This window comes from Cricetulus griseus, chromosome 10, assembly GCF_003668045.3.
Source record: "Cricetulus griseus strain 17A/GY chromosome 10, alternate assembly CriGri-PICRH-1.0, whole genome shotgun sequence".
Classification (NCBI taxonomy): domain Eukaryota; kingdom Metazoa; phylum Chordata; class Mammalia; order Rodentia; family Cricetidae; genus Cricetulus; species Cricetulus griseus.
This window is the reverse complement of record NC_048603.1, coordinates 2,151,687-2,168,596: the sequence shown is the minus strand read 5'-3', so window position 1 is coordinate 2,168,596 and position 16,910 is coordinate 2,151,687. Positions and strand designations below refer to the sequence as shown.

Sequence of the window (16,910 nt, the reverse complement as noted above, 5' to 3'; positions counted from 1 at the left end):
ACGAAGGCCACAGGATGAAGGGGTTTGAAAGATAAGCAGGGATGCTGAGAGAGGAGAAAAGTTGAGATAGCTGATAAAGACCTGTGCCAAGTAACCATCAGGATCATCATAACCAGTGGCCTCAAAAGAAAGCAGGGAGAGAGGAAATGTCAGAAGGCTGTCAAGGGCTAGACACATGGCTTCAGATGCCAATTTAAGTCATTAACGATCACAGTCCCAAAAGGCCACAGCATGATCAGACAGTTATTGAGTTCTAAGCAAGGTGCACTGGGCAAGGAAAGTAATGAGCCAGGGAGGCCAAGCTGGGGAAGGTCTTTGGATGGAGGCATCAAGACAAAATATTGAGAAACACCCTTTTTAAGCAAAGGGTTAGGAAGAACCACTATTCTGAAAGACCCAATGCATTAGCGCTAGCAAACCAAGCTAACTTGGTGTACGTAGCAGCAGCAGCAGCATTTTGTCCTTGTCAGTTATGCAAAGACTGTTGGATTCATTCCACTGCCTTGAATTCCTTTAGTCCTCACAGAAACCCTAGGTGGTATGCAGTGTGATTCTCATTTTCGGAGTGAGAAAAAAGCCTCCAAGAACTTAGGTTAGAAAGTTACCAGAGAATTTGCATTGAAACCCAGGTTTTACTGATTCCAAAGCCCATGGCTGTCAAAGCTGAAGACATTCAAAGACAAGTACAGTGTTAGACACTTAATCCAGACCCAGGAGCTCTTAATGGGAGGGGGAGATGTCTAGAACCAGCATCTATAGTGATCTGTCGGGACATAGCTTCCATGATGGCCTCACATTAGCCCCCTCCTAGGCCTACCTTGCTTTCTCCTTCAATGACGATGACAGGCACAGCAGTGGCAGGCCAGCGGTGTTTGGCTGGTAGGGGCTTGTCACAATTCCACAGAACTATGATCTGAAAGGGACAGGGATCATTAGACAGCTGGCTTGGGTATTTCTATAGCTCCCCCCGACCCCCAAAAAAAGGCTTGGCTTGTAGACATGAGCTGGTAAAACTAAATTTCAAAGTGAGTACACACCCATACAAACTTCAGAACTGCCATCTTCAACAACCAGAAGGGACAGGAGGTATCTAAAATGTTACTCCCAGGGACTGTGAGAAAGCTGAAGGAGAAAGGAGCAATCTCAGGGGACAAGGAGTTGGCTCAGTGGTCAAAGAGCTTGCTGTGCAAGTGTGAGGGCCGAGTTTGCTCCCCAGCAGCCATGTAAATGCCACATGGGTATGAATGCCCACCTACAACGCTAGCCCCTAGGAGGCCAGGGATCCTTGGAGCGAGCTTGCTTGCTAGACTAGCTGAATCAGTGAGCTCTGGGTTGCAGAGATTCTGCGTTAACATACATGAAGGAGAACAATGGAGAAAGACACCCAACGTCATCCTCTGGCATCCATAGGTATATGCAAATGTGTGCACACACCTGCACACATGCATGAACCCTGATATACATACAAACATATAGACAAACACACACACACACACAAAGTAGCTTGAAGTTTGCCAGAACTTAATCAAGTGTTTTCTAACTTCTGATATCTTATGGTAATGAGTGCAATAGCAACTGTGATCAAGTTAAATAAAAATGTATACCAAACATCTGAACATCTGCTGTGAACTTGTTCTACACCAGGCAATGTGGGCGACATAAAAGACTCTGAGATAGAGGCACAGCGAGTTCCTGCTTCGGATTCTTCTGAACAACTGCTGATTTTATAACTTCCCATAAAGGCAGCGAGTTCAAAAAATGAACGCTTCGCTAGGATTTGATCCTCTTCTCATTTGTAAGCCATCTTATCTATACCGATCACACGTTAGAAAATTAAACAGTGTTAAGACTACGGGCGTGGTGCTGATTTGGGAAACACTGTTAGCATAGACGGCATCTTCTATTCTCTCCTGGCTGCTGGGAAAGAGAAGTTGACACCTCCCGACACCAGCAAGTCTGTGTCCGTTATTGGAATGTAGTGTTCTGTGTCCTGCCCATGGCCTTTTTTGGTATGACTTTATCATTTTGATATTTATAAATGAAATAAGGGGCTGTGGGGGGAGGGCGGACCAGTCGGGAAAGTGTTTGCCATCCAAGCAGGAGGATATAAGATCCACAGCTACCGCCCAAGTGAAAAGCCAGGTACAGTAGTGTGTGCTTGTAATCCGAGTGCCAGGTGCGGCAGCGGAGACAGGCTGACCCTAGAGCTTGCTGGCCAGGTGTCTACACTAACCAATGAGATCCAGCCAGTAGGAGACTCTGTCTCAAAAGAACAGGTAGACAGCACCTAAGGAACAATATTCTAGGTTCACCTCTGGTCTAAACACACAATGTGCATATATCTGCATGTGTACCAGCACAAACATATAACCCCCCAACCCCAAACACACACACACACACACACACACACACACACACACACATCCATACGCAAAAAGAAAAGGAAGCAATGTGTTTTATATATTCTTTAGAGACCCTCTCTCTCTCTCTCTCTCTCTCTCTCTGTGTGTGTGTGTGTGTGTGTGTGTGTGTGTGTGTGTGTGTGTAGGGCACACTACATCACAGCAAGGTCATTCTGTAATCTGTACTTGTATCTGGTTTCACTTTTTGAGAGTCTCCAAGTTGACGGAAAGAGTGTGCCAAGGCCTGGCCACTCACTAGAGTAACTGTGTATATTGCCTGAAGGGTCCTGGAAAGGCGAGCGTGGTATAGGGATGAAACAAGACTGTGGCCCATCAAGCTGCAGAGGACAAGTGTACTCACCTGGGCACAGTACTGGGACTTGGCTGCAGCCACGAGAAGCTTCAACACTGGCTGGGACTGGGAGACCAGGGGGGTCACAGCATGGATGACCGCAGTGAATTTGGAGGGGGGCTTTAAACCTGAAAGGGAATGAAGAGACGAGTCTAATGAACATTGAAAAACAGGACTCAGGAAAACCCCATACACCCCGGAGCTCATGTCCCCTCCAGCACATTTCTTACGTCCTTCGTTTCTTATGTACCGAGAGAACCAAAGAGTGGAAGCTGCTATGTAATGACTAACCAGCCTAGAGACCTCTAGGTTCATCTCCCGCTTTCCCGGACATTCTTCTCTTCCTTTGGTGATGCTTGTCACCTTCCTTTTGTGAAGGTACCCAATATCTGCCCGTGTGTGCACTTGCACTCGTCAGTTACCTGTTACTTGGTATTTACGTAAGCACACTTTGTCCACCAGTGCACTGGCATGTATCTGACTCTTCACGGAAGGGTTTTGTGTGATGAACAGGATTTCATTTAATAATCAGCACATAGGAAAGGTTCAGAGACCAGGACCTGGCATCCATCTAGGCTCGGCTCCCAGTGCTACCATCTTGATGGCATTTAGAAACACCGCTTGACCCTTTGGGTTCCTTTGTCTGTGAATTGCAGCTACTCCAAGAGTAGAGCACCATGGTGCGCACTAAGCACTTAGAACAGGACTTGGCGAATAGGAAGTGCTCGGTGTTAACTGTTACCACCATCAGCATCCTCAACCCTGGTCATCAGAGTCCCACTAAGGGAGCCTCCACCTTCCAAGAATGACTACTCAGTATGTGAGATGGACTTCTGCCCAACAGGAGCTCAACACAGGAAAGAACAATGAATATGCTAATCAACCATTACCACCAAAGAGAAGCCAGAGGACAATCTCCGCCAGGAGCCCTTCCACAAGGACTCAGAAACTACAAACAGGTTAAGAGCCTTTCAGAACTTCATTAGCGTAGACCCAGTAATTTGGTACATTAGTAGCTTAGGTATCAACCAGACACTGTGCAGCCATCCCAGTTAGACTTCAATGTAAGTTAGGACCTGAGTGTGTATGTGAACTGATTATGCAAATGTTTTGCATGGACAATTGTGCTGTCCAATTAGCACTTTAATCGAAGTTTAGGAAGAAAGTGAGTTTCCAGTTCTCTTGAGCACACAGGAAAGCACGATACACATGACTGAGGAAGCACTTTTTAACAATGGAAACCAGTCATCGCTTTTAGGTTTTCCAATGAAAAGCATCATACACACACTTGTAAGGGGCTAGCAGAGTTGCACCGAAGATCACAGAGCTACAAGAAATGGATGGATGGCTTTTTAACTACTGCCAGTGTCAGACAATGAATTCTCACTGACCCACTGTGGGCTACCCACTGAATTCCATATGGTCCTCTCAGTGTGTCTGGTTTACATTAAAGGGTTACACATCGCTGATGGAGACTTTAGGCCCTGCACTTTCAGTTTCATCTCACGGCTTTCAAGCTAAACACGTACAATTTAAAAAGGGTGACTTTGTGTTGGAGAACATTAGTATGGAGTGGACAATCTTGAGTCCTTGTCATATCAGTTTGAAAGATGCTTTACTGTCCCTGGCTTTCTAAATTTCTAAGGTCTGCAACTCTGAGCTAAAGTGTGAATGATGCCACTAACAGGAGAACAACAGAGGCACCAACTATGGAAATGACTGTGGTAATGACATCAGCCTCAGCAGAGCGGTAGCCCTGTGCTCACATCCTTCGCCCCACTGAGGCTCAATTCAAAGCTGCTTGAGAGCACACACTCTGTCTAATATGATCTTTAGTTCAACCACCTAGCCAGGCATTATTAGCTCAGAGCATGAGAGGAACACAATAAACACCAAAAGAATGAATAAATTTGCCCTTTTCACAAATGCTTGGTTATTTCTTCTTTCTCTTTCTTAATTCAGATTTTTCTAAACATATAGTAAGAGACGTGAGACTGTGAAAATAAAATCAAGGAGAAATATATACACACTGTATCCCTATATATACATACACACACATGTATATTAAGTTTATACTTAATCTGCTGTTGTGTTCAAAATGATCCATAATTTAAGAACATCTCTCTCTGTGTGTGTGTCTCTGTCCCCCTCTCTCAGTGTCTTTCTGCCTCTCTTTGTTTTTTCCAGACAGGGTTTCTCTGTGTTGCTTTGGAGCCTGTCCTGGAACTCGCTCTATAGACCAAGTTGGCCTCAAACTCACAGATATCCTCCTGCCTCTGCCTCCCAAACGGTGAGATTAAAGGCGTGCGCCACCATTGCCCAGCAAGAACATTTCTCAATACGAGTAACTCAGGAGAGCTGCTCAGATGAGAGGGAGGTCTTCCTTTCTTTTTGTTGTCCAGTACTCTGTTGTACTGACAAATCTTGATGGTGAGTTTCTGCTATAAGAAGAGCTCAGAGAGCAATCTCCAAGCCAGGCTGTTGGGAAGAATGCCCACCACAGGGTAATCAAGGGCATTCATTCACTTACTCCAAACAACTCACTTACCTAAATTAGCGTAGTAGTAAGGGAAGTCTCCCAGGTAAGAGGAATACTGGGGGAGCACGAACAATCCTCCAGGATGCTTGTTCCATATTAAACTGTTTCGTGATATGTGCTTGAATATTCTGTCCTGAATAATCTAGAAAACAAAACAGCACACGGTGACGGTGAATCCAGGATGACAGCTAGTAAAGGTCTCGCCCAATCCAAGTTTGGGGACGACAGCGTTAAAAAGACACAGTGCACTCTACCTGTTCCTCCTCCAATTTCCTATTGATTAAAAACATGGGCAAGAAAACACAGTGATGGGCTCCACAGGACAATGTGAGAAAGAGCTGAACCGAGGCTGACTAAGTCTCTCAAGTCCTATTTGAATCACAAAATTTGGTTTTCTTATTTTGTTTTTCTAATAGGGGTCCTTGCTAGTTTCAAGGTACAATAGAACAGTTCACTTATGCCTGGTGGTGGGAACATCTATAGATGGATCCAGATGTGATCAGTAAGATCTGTTCCAGGTACGCAGCAGCATCAGTGTGGACCACTCAGAGGCGGATGTGAAGACGGGCACATTCTCCACTGGCCTCTATTCTTTCAAGTTTCTAAATTGCCTGTCATCATCGCCCATTCCCTTTTCAAAGTCAGCTGCAGGACTTGGAGTACTGGCCAGCTCAAGTTTTTCTGTACTTCAAAAAGTAGTGAGTTAACAATTGCTCAAAACATCCTACAGAACGGACAAGGAGCATGGCAGATGAAGACTAATAATTGTCAAGCTAGTTCATTAGTTTCCTTGGACTTTGGGACCTTGCAGATCATTAAATTCCACATTTAGAGACAAACCTTCTCCCAACCTGAATCGTTTGTCAGTTGAATGTGATTACTCTACTTTAGGGCTTTCTCTCTGACTTTCAAACTCATGTAATAAAACTCTCGACTCATTAAGATATGATGTGGCAAATAATTAACTTGGTACAGAATATCATGCTTCCAGCACAAAATGTTTTAATCTTAAAAAAAAAAAATTCTACAAGCTTAGTTGAGGAATATGTGTTAACATTTATAAAGCCCTGAGTTTGACTTCCAATAATCACTAAATCTATCAATCAATCCTTATATAACTTTTAGGAGTCTGAGGACTTAGATCACCATTTTATAGGTCTCCATTAAAGGAAATGTGAAGTAAGTATGGAATCCCAACATTTGCTAAGTTATTAATGCCTTCGTCCATCTCATCCCCTGGTGGAGAATGGGAGAGTGAACAAATGAGCTCTAGATATCTCTTAAACCTTCCTACTGAACCGAAGTAGGGAAGAAATTGAGAAGAATGCATAATCTCAACTCAGTAATATCTGCATTTTAGTTTTCACTCAGATCAAAATTGCTCATTTTATATGGTTAGGTAACTTTCCGAGCTGTTGAAGATCTTAGGAACCCTGCTATAATGCTGGTATTTACTGTCTAGGGTACAAAGGCATGGCTTACAATGCTGTCATCCAGGCAGCTATTGTGAGCAAAGTGTCATAGCTGGAAAGAGTTTTTACATGGCAAGCAATTCTTTGTACAACACTTATTCCATTTTTCCATCTCTTATACTTTCCAAATCCAGGCTATTAATTTCCTTTTATAGTGTTCCATTTAGATCTCCTTTTGTTTTCTTTCTAAATTTATGTGCCTTTCAGCATGTGGTCACATAAATGATCTTGGCTATCAAGACACAGAATAAATTGGCAATAGACAGCATTAGAAATTCAAGCTACAAACAAATGGCATGGAACTCAGAGATGTTACAAGTAGGTCATTATTTGCTCGGGTCTCGGGGAGCCATGCCTCACACAGTCATAGACTATCTTTTGGATTTAAAGTCACAGCACTGTTTTCTTTTAAAATTTCCAAATATGACCATCAGTTTTGGGACTTTCTTGAAATAATAATCAGCATTTCACACTGTATTCAAATGGATCTTGGCGAAAAGACTCAAGTTCCAGTGTGACTACATAGCAAATGTTGAACTTAACCTTGGCGAACTGATGTGCTGCCTCTAGGACTAATCCTCTTATTGGTAATAAAATGTTCAAGTGTCACTAACACTTATGATAACCTTCCAGAATATAGGGTAATCTGACAAAACTCTTATATCTAAGATTTGATTTTGTCTTTAAAAGGAAAATTTTCTCAGGGCCTCTGTGAGTTCAAGGTCAGCCTGGTCTACATAGCTAGTCCCAGAACAGCGAGGACTATACAGAGAAGCCCTGTCTTGAAAACAAAGCAAAAGAAAACAACAACAACAAAAATCAAAGAAAAGAAAATTGTATCTTTATGTTTGTTTTTTTAGTTACAAACAATATATTTTTTTAAAACATATTTCTCCATGGCTTATTTCTTTGAACTGACCAAAAATAGAGTAATTTTTCTATGCAAAAAAATGAAATACCCCTAAATAAAAAACTTCTATATTCAGTATTGATTCTTTAGGACTTTGGTTTGGGGTATGAACACTATGAAAGCTGTTTGAATGACTGGTCAAATGTATTTGATATAATATATATATGTTATATTATATCAACCTGCATTGTCAAAAGTTTGAAAGAGTTTGGGTCTCATTCCATCAAGTAGAAAGGCCATTTTTTACTCTCCTAATGTCTTAGTTCTCCCTGTCACTTCACTGGACAGCTCTCAGAATTCTTGCATAGCACTTAGTGTTTATACTTTATTGCTGTGGAAGAAGATGTCACATTTAGAGGCTGGATATTTCTTTGCTATTTATGAACACACACACACACACACACACACACACACACACACACACACACACACACACACAAAGATTGTTTGTTAAGGTCCTCCATAAAGATAATACTTGTCTAGTGAATTTAAAGGGCAGAATGACAGGTTCTTTACTATTCTATGCCATCTTTTTTTTTTTTTAAGATTTATTTACTTATTATGTATACAGTGTTCTGCCCACATATATGCTTGCATACCAGAAAAGGGCACCAGATCTCATTACAGATGGTTGTGAGCCACCATGTGGCTGCTGGGAATTGAACTCAGAACCTCTGGAAGAGCAGCCAGTGATCTCAACCTCTGAGCCATCTCTCCAGTCCCCTATGCTATCTTTTTATTTTCTTCTTCAAAATAATGGGTAGTGGGTTGAAGAATGCAGCCATTCTATTTGGTCTTCACTTGTTCTTTGGTTAAATGATGCTGCCTAACAAACAAAGGGCCTTCAAATGCCAAGTGTTCAAAGCCAAAGCAATCTTGGATTTATATTATTTCACTAACTTTACAATAAACCAATCATCATAACAGTACTGTAGCTCAAATGTACTTCGTCTGATAACTGGGGAACAAATGAGAGAAATTTCATGAAACCCCCTCTAAAAGAGTGTTTTATAGGCAGCCAGACAGAGGCTGTTAAGTCAGATATCATTATAACTTATTGCATGCTTTTTCTTTGCTTGTCTTGACTCTGTGTTACTATGGTCCCATCTATGAAGGAACACAGTCTTTGCAGTAGCTTGCCTCTTATCCCATTATCATTTTCAATCTGTATACAAGTACACAATGGAAACACCCAGCTGTAAAGCGCTTAATCCCAAAACGTAGCACTCAGGCCTGAAAGCTAAGAGAACCCCAAGTATGAAAGTGTGGACATGTGACTGTCCAGTCCGGGCTTTGGGGAGAGGTGGAGAAAGCCCATCTTCAGCTGTGTCTAAGCACTACCTGCAACTGCAGAGCTGGCCTTGTGCTTTGAGTGTGAAATGGCCACCATAGGCTTGTGTGTTGGAATACTTGCGCCTACGTGGTAATGCTGATTCAGAAGCATGTAGAGCCTTTGAGAAGCAAAACATTGCCAGAGAAAGGATGTGGGGGTGGGCCTTGAGGTTTGGTGACCACTTTCTGTCCACTTTCTACTTCCTAACAGGGATAAAACCTTGACTAGTTTTATCCTCCTCCTGTTCCCATAGTGTTCCTGTCATAACGGACTACAGTCCACTCTAAACCAACCTACCCTACCTTAAACAGCTTCCTGTCAAGTATCTGTTCATAGAAAGGAGGAGAATTGCTCCTGGGAATTCTCCAAAGGCTGGTAATTGCTTTCTCAGGGCCAGTATGGTCAGTAAGGAAGAAGTACCATAGATCTAGCGTCTCGGTGTGGATAAAATAAGCAAATGAGCCTCGTGTCCATGCTGCCCCGAGTTAACTTCCATTCTTGTCTTTAGTAGGTACAAGAGTAATCAAATGACTTACTCCGTCTGAGTGCTACACCAGTGGGCACCTCTGACATGTGACCCTTGAGTTCATCTCTTGAATGCTTATGCTTTGTGGCTTTGTGTATAACGATGGCATTTCCTCTCCCTCCTTTGCTTTTCTGTTCGTGCTGAATTCTAGCGTTAACGCAAGCTCCGAATTAAGCAGGAGAGGAAGTGTGGTCTCCCTTGCAATTTGGCTGAGAGGTCAGATGGTTACAATACAATCTTGGAATGATATAGAGAGATTTGACAGCTGCTATAAATTTGAATGAAGTATATGGTTTTAATGTTTAAAAAAAAAACACAAACAAAACACAACAAAACAGTGTTGCTAAAGACTTGTGTGGCTTAGATCCAAGGGGAAGAAAGCCTTTCCTGGCTCAAAGATGAAAACCGCTCAATGTAAGATTCTAGTGTGATGAATGTAACAAACCCAGATGTTATTGCAGGAGAATGGAGCTCTGTTAACTTAATAGAGGAGAAACGGGATCCACACAGTAGCTCACCACAAAAGAAATATAATTAATGAGATACGATCTTTTGCCTGGCAAATTAGCAATGTTGTATGAGTGTTATATTTTAATTATAATCCTGAAGGCACAAGAACACAGCAAAGGAGGGTCTCTCCCAGACAGCCTGCAAGAGTCTAGGTGGATGCAACCATTTACCACACTGGTTCTCCTGCTGTACTCAAGGAGATGTGTCATTTAGAGCAGTCTTCTTTCTTATATAGACTTCTTGATATTTTGAACTATCAAGAGAACATATTAGTCGCTCACATAAGACAGATTCTTTGCAGCAAATTAATAAAGACAAAAGAGAAAAATACATTCAGATTCAAGTAATCTCCTGCTTAGAAAGGTACAGCTAGCAGAATGAGTGCCAGGAGAGGCTCCAAAGCTACACAGAGAAACCCTGTCTCGAAAAGAAAAAAAAAAAAAGGTACAGCCAAGGGATGTAGGGGATGAAAGGTGAGTTAGTGGTCCAGTGCTTACAGAGGACCCAGGTTCATTTCCCAGAATCCACCCCAGCTCAGTCACCTGACCCCAGTTCCTGGGGATCCAACACCCTGTCCTAGCCTCTGAGGGCACTGAGTGTATGTGCTCCACATATATACAGACAGGCAAAACATTCTTACACACAAAAGTAAAATACATAAATCTTTAAAGGCAGACACAGCCAGCATTTTATATTGCCTCCTAAGGATGTTTTTCCCTGAATGTGTATGAGTTTCTATTATTTGGACCAAAATGAAAGATGATTCGTTCTTTTTGAATTACTTTCTAATCTGTTTTTAAAACCCAGTATGAACATTTTCTTATATCAATACGTATGTGTCCTTAGTATATTTGGTGTCCCTATAACTCTCCTCAAGGCAGAGGCATCACAACTGGCCAATCTGTTTCCAGCTACTGGCTGAACATGTGCAATGTTATAATTAAAATAAACACTCTAAGCTATATATTTGCAACTTTGTTCATTAGGTCATTATCTGTTTAAGAAAACTGAAACAGGGAGAAGTGCAGGGTGAAAATTATGTGTTCTTCTGAAGGTTTTAGCCTCTCCAGAAGGGTTCAAACTGGGTAGCCACTCTCCACTCTAAAATGAGAGTCTTTCTCCTGCAACCTTAGTGGCACTGGTGCCATGATTTCCTGCGACATCTATTGACATGTGATAGGTAGAAGGTAGTATTTTATTTCATTTTAACTTCCTTGAGTAAGGATGTCTTTTTCATAGTGACTGATGCTCTTAGGAACAATTACAATTAAATTTAATTACCAACTAAAAAACTTTACACTTAAATTTTGCATCTGTTCTCTTCATTATATATTATCTGTACATATATATCACATACATATATGTATACAGAATAACACAAAGGATTCTATAGATCCTTTTTAAGACTATGAAGGGGGGTCACATACTAATAAACTCATCATAGACTGAAAATAAATTGAAAATGTATTTGCTATACCCAATTCACCTAACATAGTAACCAGCACACTGAGAGTATGCTATGGGAGATAGGGTTCATAACCACCACCCAGATTCATAACACAATTATATCACACATATTGGTAGCCTGGGGAAAGGTGGAAAAATAAATGCTCAAATTACAAATTTACTGAATGCATTTACTGAATATGTGTGTGTGTGTGTGTGTATAGCATTTACTGAATGTATATATATACACATATGCATATACATATGTATATATATGTGTGTATGTATATATGTATGTATGTGTGTCTATCATGCTTATATATATATATATATGAATATGTGTGTATGTATATATGTATGTGTGTGTCTATCATGCTTTTATATATATATATATATATATATATATATATATATATGTATGTATGTATGAATACACACATTACTAAAAAATTAGGAGTTTTTCTGTAATGAGTCTTTCTTTATCCCACCAGCCAGCTCTCAAATACTGACATGGAGACTAATTATTAATCATGAAAGCTCGGCCTATAGCTTAGGCTTGTTCCTAACTAGCTCTTATAACTTAAAGCAACTCATTTCTATTAAGCTACATTTTAACATACGGCCTTTCCCTTTCATTTTGTATGTCTGACTCCCTCCATATCTCATTGGTGTCTCTCCCCTGCCTCAATTAACTCTGCCTACTACTTCTCTCTGCCAGGAAGTCCACCTACGGAGAAGTCCCACCCTTCTGCCTAGTTATTGGTTGTTTGGCTCCTTAGTAAGCCAATCACAACAATATATCTTCACACAGTGTACAAATATTCCACAACATTTTTTCCTTTTAATAATATCAAAAATTCTTCATTTCATTTCATACTCTAATCCTGAATGTTTGTGTAATGATGTAATTTGTCAAGTTTTAGGAAAAGATGTACCTAAATTGTCCTAATTTGACAATACAAGTATTTTTTGATAAGGCTTCACTCTATTCTGGGCTAGTTGGGAACTTGAGTATTTTTCTAATTTTTATTAGAGTTCACGTTTCAAAAAGATTAGCTTTTTCTTAGCCTCACATTAACTGTGACCCTTTGACCTCAATTTTGCATTTTCTTTATGGTGTCTCCCACTATACAGAAGTGTTTGTGATTTCTATACTCACATTTAATAATGTTTTACGCCCAAGATCATGCTCAGAACGGCTTCTTTAACTTCAAATTATACAGCTATACCCAACTCAAACATGTCTCAGACATTTTATTATCTTCTTTCTTGTGTGCATGTGTGAGTGGGGAGTGCTCACCTGGGGGTAGGCCTGTGTGCTGGTCAGAGGTTGACAGGTCAAATGTCTTCCTCAGTCCTTCACCTCAGTTTTTGAGACATGGTGTCTCATTGACCCTGGAGCTTGCAGTTTTGGCTATGGTGGTTTGGCATCAAGCCCTTGTCATCTGCTTGTCACTGCCCACACCAGCGTTGGGGTTTCAGGCTGAAGTCAGCACAACTGGCTTCTACAGCCAACACTTTTTATATTATATTAACAAATTTAACTTACTCCAAATCAAATAACACAACTCAAATCTTCTCTCATTCAAAAAGCTGGATCAAAGCTGTCTTAATTATGATGGCTTTATAATGTGAGCTAATTAAGCCATGGAAATAAATGATCTTTACTGCTTTCCAATAATGCCCGGCTGTGTTTAGGCACATATTCTTCAAACTAAAGCTCAGAGTAATTTTTGTCATCTTCTTTTAAGACTTTGATGTGTAGATCGAGGAAAATTGCTATCTTGACAATCGATTTTCCCCTTTCCTCAACTTTTGTTTTATGTCCCCCAATTCCATCTATCATTTTCATCAAATAAAAATAAAACAGTATTTTTTTCAAGTTATAAAAAAAAGTATAGTAATTTAGCAAAATGTATTATGACCTTAGTAATGACTAAACTCTTTGGTTCAATAATTTCATTTCATGGACCCTATCCTAAAAGAAAAGACCAAAATGCATGCAGAAAACTGACTGAAGGCACAGCATACATTGCTCGTCATCTATGTAGAGCACAGTAATTACAGACTGTATTCACGGTGACCTGCACCAGATGGGTAGATAAGTAGAGGCTTACCACAGGATGGCATTAGGATGAAGACAGATTAAAACGTGGTCTGAGTGTACAGGAGGACAGCAGCAGGACAAGACAAAAAGGCTGGGATACATCCAAAGATGCACCAAGAAGAACAATAGGACACTCTGGAAAGAGTGACTAAAAGCATGGGAGAAGAACTCACAAGAAAGAGAACATGAGGAAAAGGCAACCCTTTTAATATAGGTCATGATTAAAAGCCAGCTGACTAAATAGTTAAACAGTTGGAAGGGAAACAGTAAGCATGTATGCACTAAGACTATTTGTAGGTATTACATACATAATAAATTATGAGGCTCTTTCTAAAACACAGCTGGTAGAGAAGCCACAGACACTAGACCACGTGACACGAACAGAAGAGAATGAACATGACAAACTCAGGGGGGCTGTTTAGGACAAAAGACAAAGGGTTAATATTTCAAATATTATAAACTTCTAGAATATAGAAATGTCAACAATACTGTGCTAATTTCTTTCATTTGTCTGAGAGCTTCCAGAGCAAACAGATGAAATTCAGTTAGTTTAGCTAGCACTCTGAGAAGCAGGAGGCTAGAAAATAATTTATTTTTAAAGAAAAAAAATCTCCAATCTGACCAAAAAGCAAAAGCATAATCAAAACAGGCCTTCTGTTTGCCAAGCTTCAGGACGAACACTGGGCATGTGCATGGGACAATCCTGGTGACGGCTTGCCTAGGGCTGAGCTGTGGATCTGACCTGAGGCTGGTGTGGATAGATTCCACTGGGCTTTGACCAGCACTGACTCTGACCCTCACCACAGCAAGAACACTGTCATGTGGACGGAACAGGGACTTCAGTTTCCACACTATCACCTGAGTGTCTTGTGTTTACTCAAGATTACATTAGCTTCCAGAGTGATCATTAACTTCCAAAGGAAATATTCCCCAAGTGTGTAATAAATTGTCCTACCCCATTCTGCAAGCACCTGGGTCACCTCAGGAGACTGTCGGAACACACCCCTTCCCTCAGGCCTGGAACTCATGAGTGTGCAACTTTCTCTGTCCTTTCTTAGCTCCTCGAACTGCTCTGTGTAGCCTTAGGCCATTGCTATCTGCTCTACTTCCTGTAGTTTTAATCATTTCCATGGTTTTCTATTTTTCTCCTGCCTTAAACAAGGCAATTTAACGGAATGAGAATATGGCTCAGTGGCAGAGAGCTCTCTCAACATGAACAAGGCTCTATGTTCAATTCCTAATGGCAAACACATGACCACACACACACACACACACACACACACACACACACACACACACACGGAGGGGGGGGCATGTACGCATAGTAAAGCAACTTGAAGATAACTATCCACTCACCTGCACAAGTTTCTATTTTTATAAAGATGGACACTTTCTATACCAGTTGGATATAGTAATGACAATGGTTTTCTTCTCACCATAACCTTACAACATGGGATGTTGGTTGGTTGGTTGGTTGGGTTGTATGTGTCTACAGGATCAATATCACCGTCTCTTCAAATGCTGTGTACTATGGTGGCGACCAAACTTTGACATTTTTAGAATGGTGAAGGATATTTCCCTTACTTGGTCATTATCTTTTTTTTTCTAAATGCACTCCAGAAATATGTCTTTAAAGGATGCCATTGAGCTTGAGTGACAGGAAGACGGTCATTACCCACATATCTCTAAAATTATGTCAGACAAAGCCAATCTCTTTGTCTATGTCACTTCTGCTCTGAGAATTTGTCAGGAATGAAGGCATTTGCTTGGGAATCACAAAACAGATGGGGGTGGGGGGACAGCCACTAACATGTTCAAGGACAGAAAATTTGGTTTTGTCACATTTGACCAAATGCACGACCCAACAGCAAAAGAGAGGGTTGAGGGGGAAAAAGATCATGAGCCAAGGGAAGTCTCACTTACCTCTAGTGTAGTTAATACAATCTTCTCAACTGAAGAAAAATAAGCCTCCCACAAGAACTGTGTCTGCTGTCTAAGTGCTAGGATTTTATCCTGATGAATAGACCTGATTGTAGAAGGAATCTGTAACAGAAGGGAAGGAACACACGGTAATTAGAAGTGTAGGGCAGGAAGATGTGCTTGATCAAAACAACCCAGTGGGTTACACTTCTATTCTTCAGAGCCCTCATTTTCTAGCAAGCAGGTCTAGTAAAAAATCACCGACCAGCTGGTAGAAATGTCCTCAAGAAATGTCAGTTCAAACAACAGGTCTAGAGAAGCAGCCTCAAAGACACTCAAGTACATGGAAGTTATGCATTGGCTTAGTTTAGTCCCAAGATTCCATAGTAGCAGGTCAATTGCACAGGGGACTCCTATAGTCACAAGTTCTGTCTCCTCCTCCTCCTCCTCCTCCTCCCCCCTCCCCTTCCCCCTCCTCCTCCTCCTCCTCCAGTCCAAATAGTCTTTAGCCCTAACATGGACAGTCAAAATTTTTCCAAAAAGTAGATATAGGCCTTGGGGAAAGAAAAAAAGTTTTCTAAGAAGTCACTCCAGGAACCAGAGTGTCTCTAAATGTGTGAGTCTAGAGACTGTTCGCAGGCCTCCGCACTCAATACAAACAGATTTAGCCATGTCTACACGCACACCCTCCATCTAGCCTTTATGAATCTTTGTATACCTGGAAGCGCTCTCCTCTTGGCTCCAGCCCTTACCCCGATCTCACTGGATCTCCCAAACACTGCGTGTGTTTCATCATAGACTGCTCTATACTAAGTTGGGTAATTTTGAAGGAAGGCCTTTCTTGCTCTCATCTTGCTATATATTTTGTGGCTAAGAGAATAGTCCTTATGCTAGCTATTCAAGAAATAAGAGCCTACCTGAACGTGGCCACCTGAAGCTATCACCAGGGTACTGTTATGTTTAATAACAGCGTGGCTTGATATAACAGTACAAGTGCTAATGGCACTAACGTGGCACTCTTGTTCTACCATTTACTAGCTATGCCTCCTCGGATGAGTTACTTGTTCTCTCCAGTTATTCATTTACAATATGATATGGTGGCTGGAATAAAGACTATGTAGACTTGCAGTGTCTACAGCATGGGAAGATTGATTACGATGGTTTATTATGACTACTGCCATTGTTGACACAGGAGGTTGCTTTTCCAAGCTGTACCAAATAATTCTATGCAAAGCTGGGCCAGTTGTTCACTGCCAGCCTGTTAACCTGCCCTCGTAGTTCTAAGATGCGCGCCTTGCATTTCTGGTTAAGTTTCCTAGATTTACTCCCCCGATGGCACCTACAGTTCAAGGTCTGTTCCATTTATGTTATCTATATTCTCATAGGAGATTCT

General features: G+C 41.2%; 1 protein-coding gene across 1 annotated transcript in view; it reads right to left on the bottom strand.

Annotated features, from left to right (window-relative positions):
* Ext1 (exostosin glycosyltransferase 1) overlaps nucleotides 1-16,910 on the bottom strand; it is a 279,715-nt gene that overhangs the window by 20,001 nt on the left and 242,804 nt on the right. The window contains 4 exon segments of the mRNA NM_001246767.1: nucleotides 818-913; nucleotides 2,764-2,882; nucleotides 5,303-5,435; nucleotides 15,521-15,640. Of these exon segments, the coding sequence (NP_001233696.1) occupies nucleotides 818-913; nucleotides 2,764-2,882; nucleotides 5,303-5,435; nucleotides 15,521-15,640 (468 nt within the window).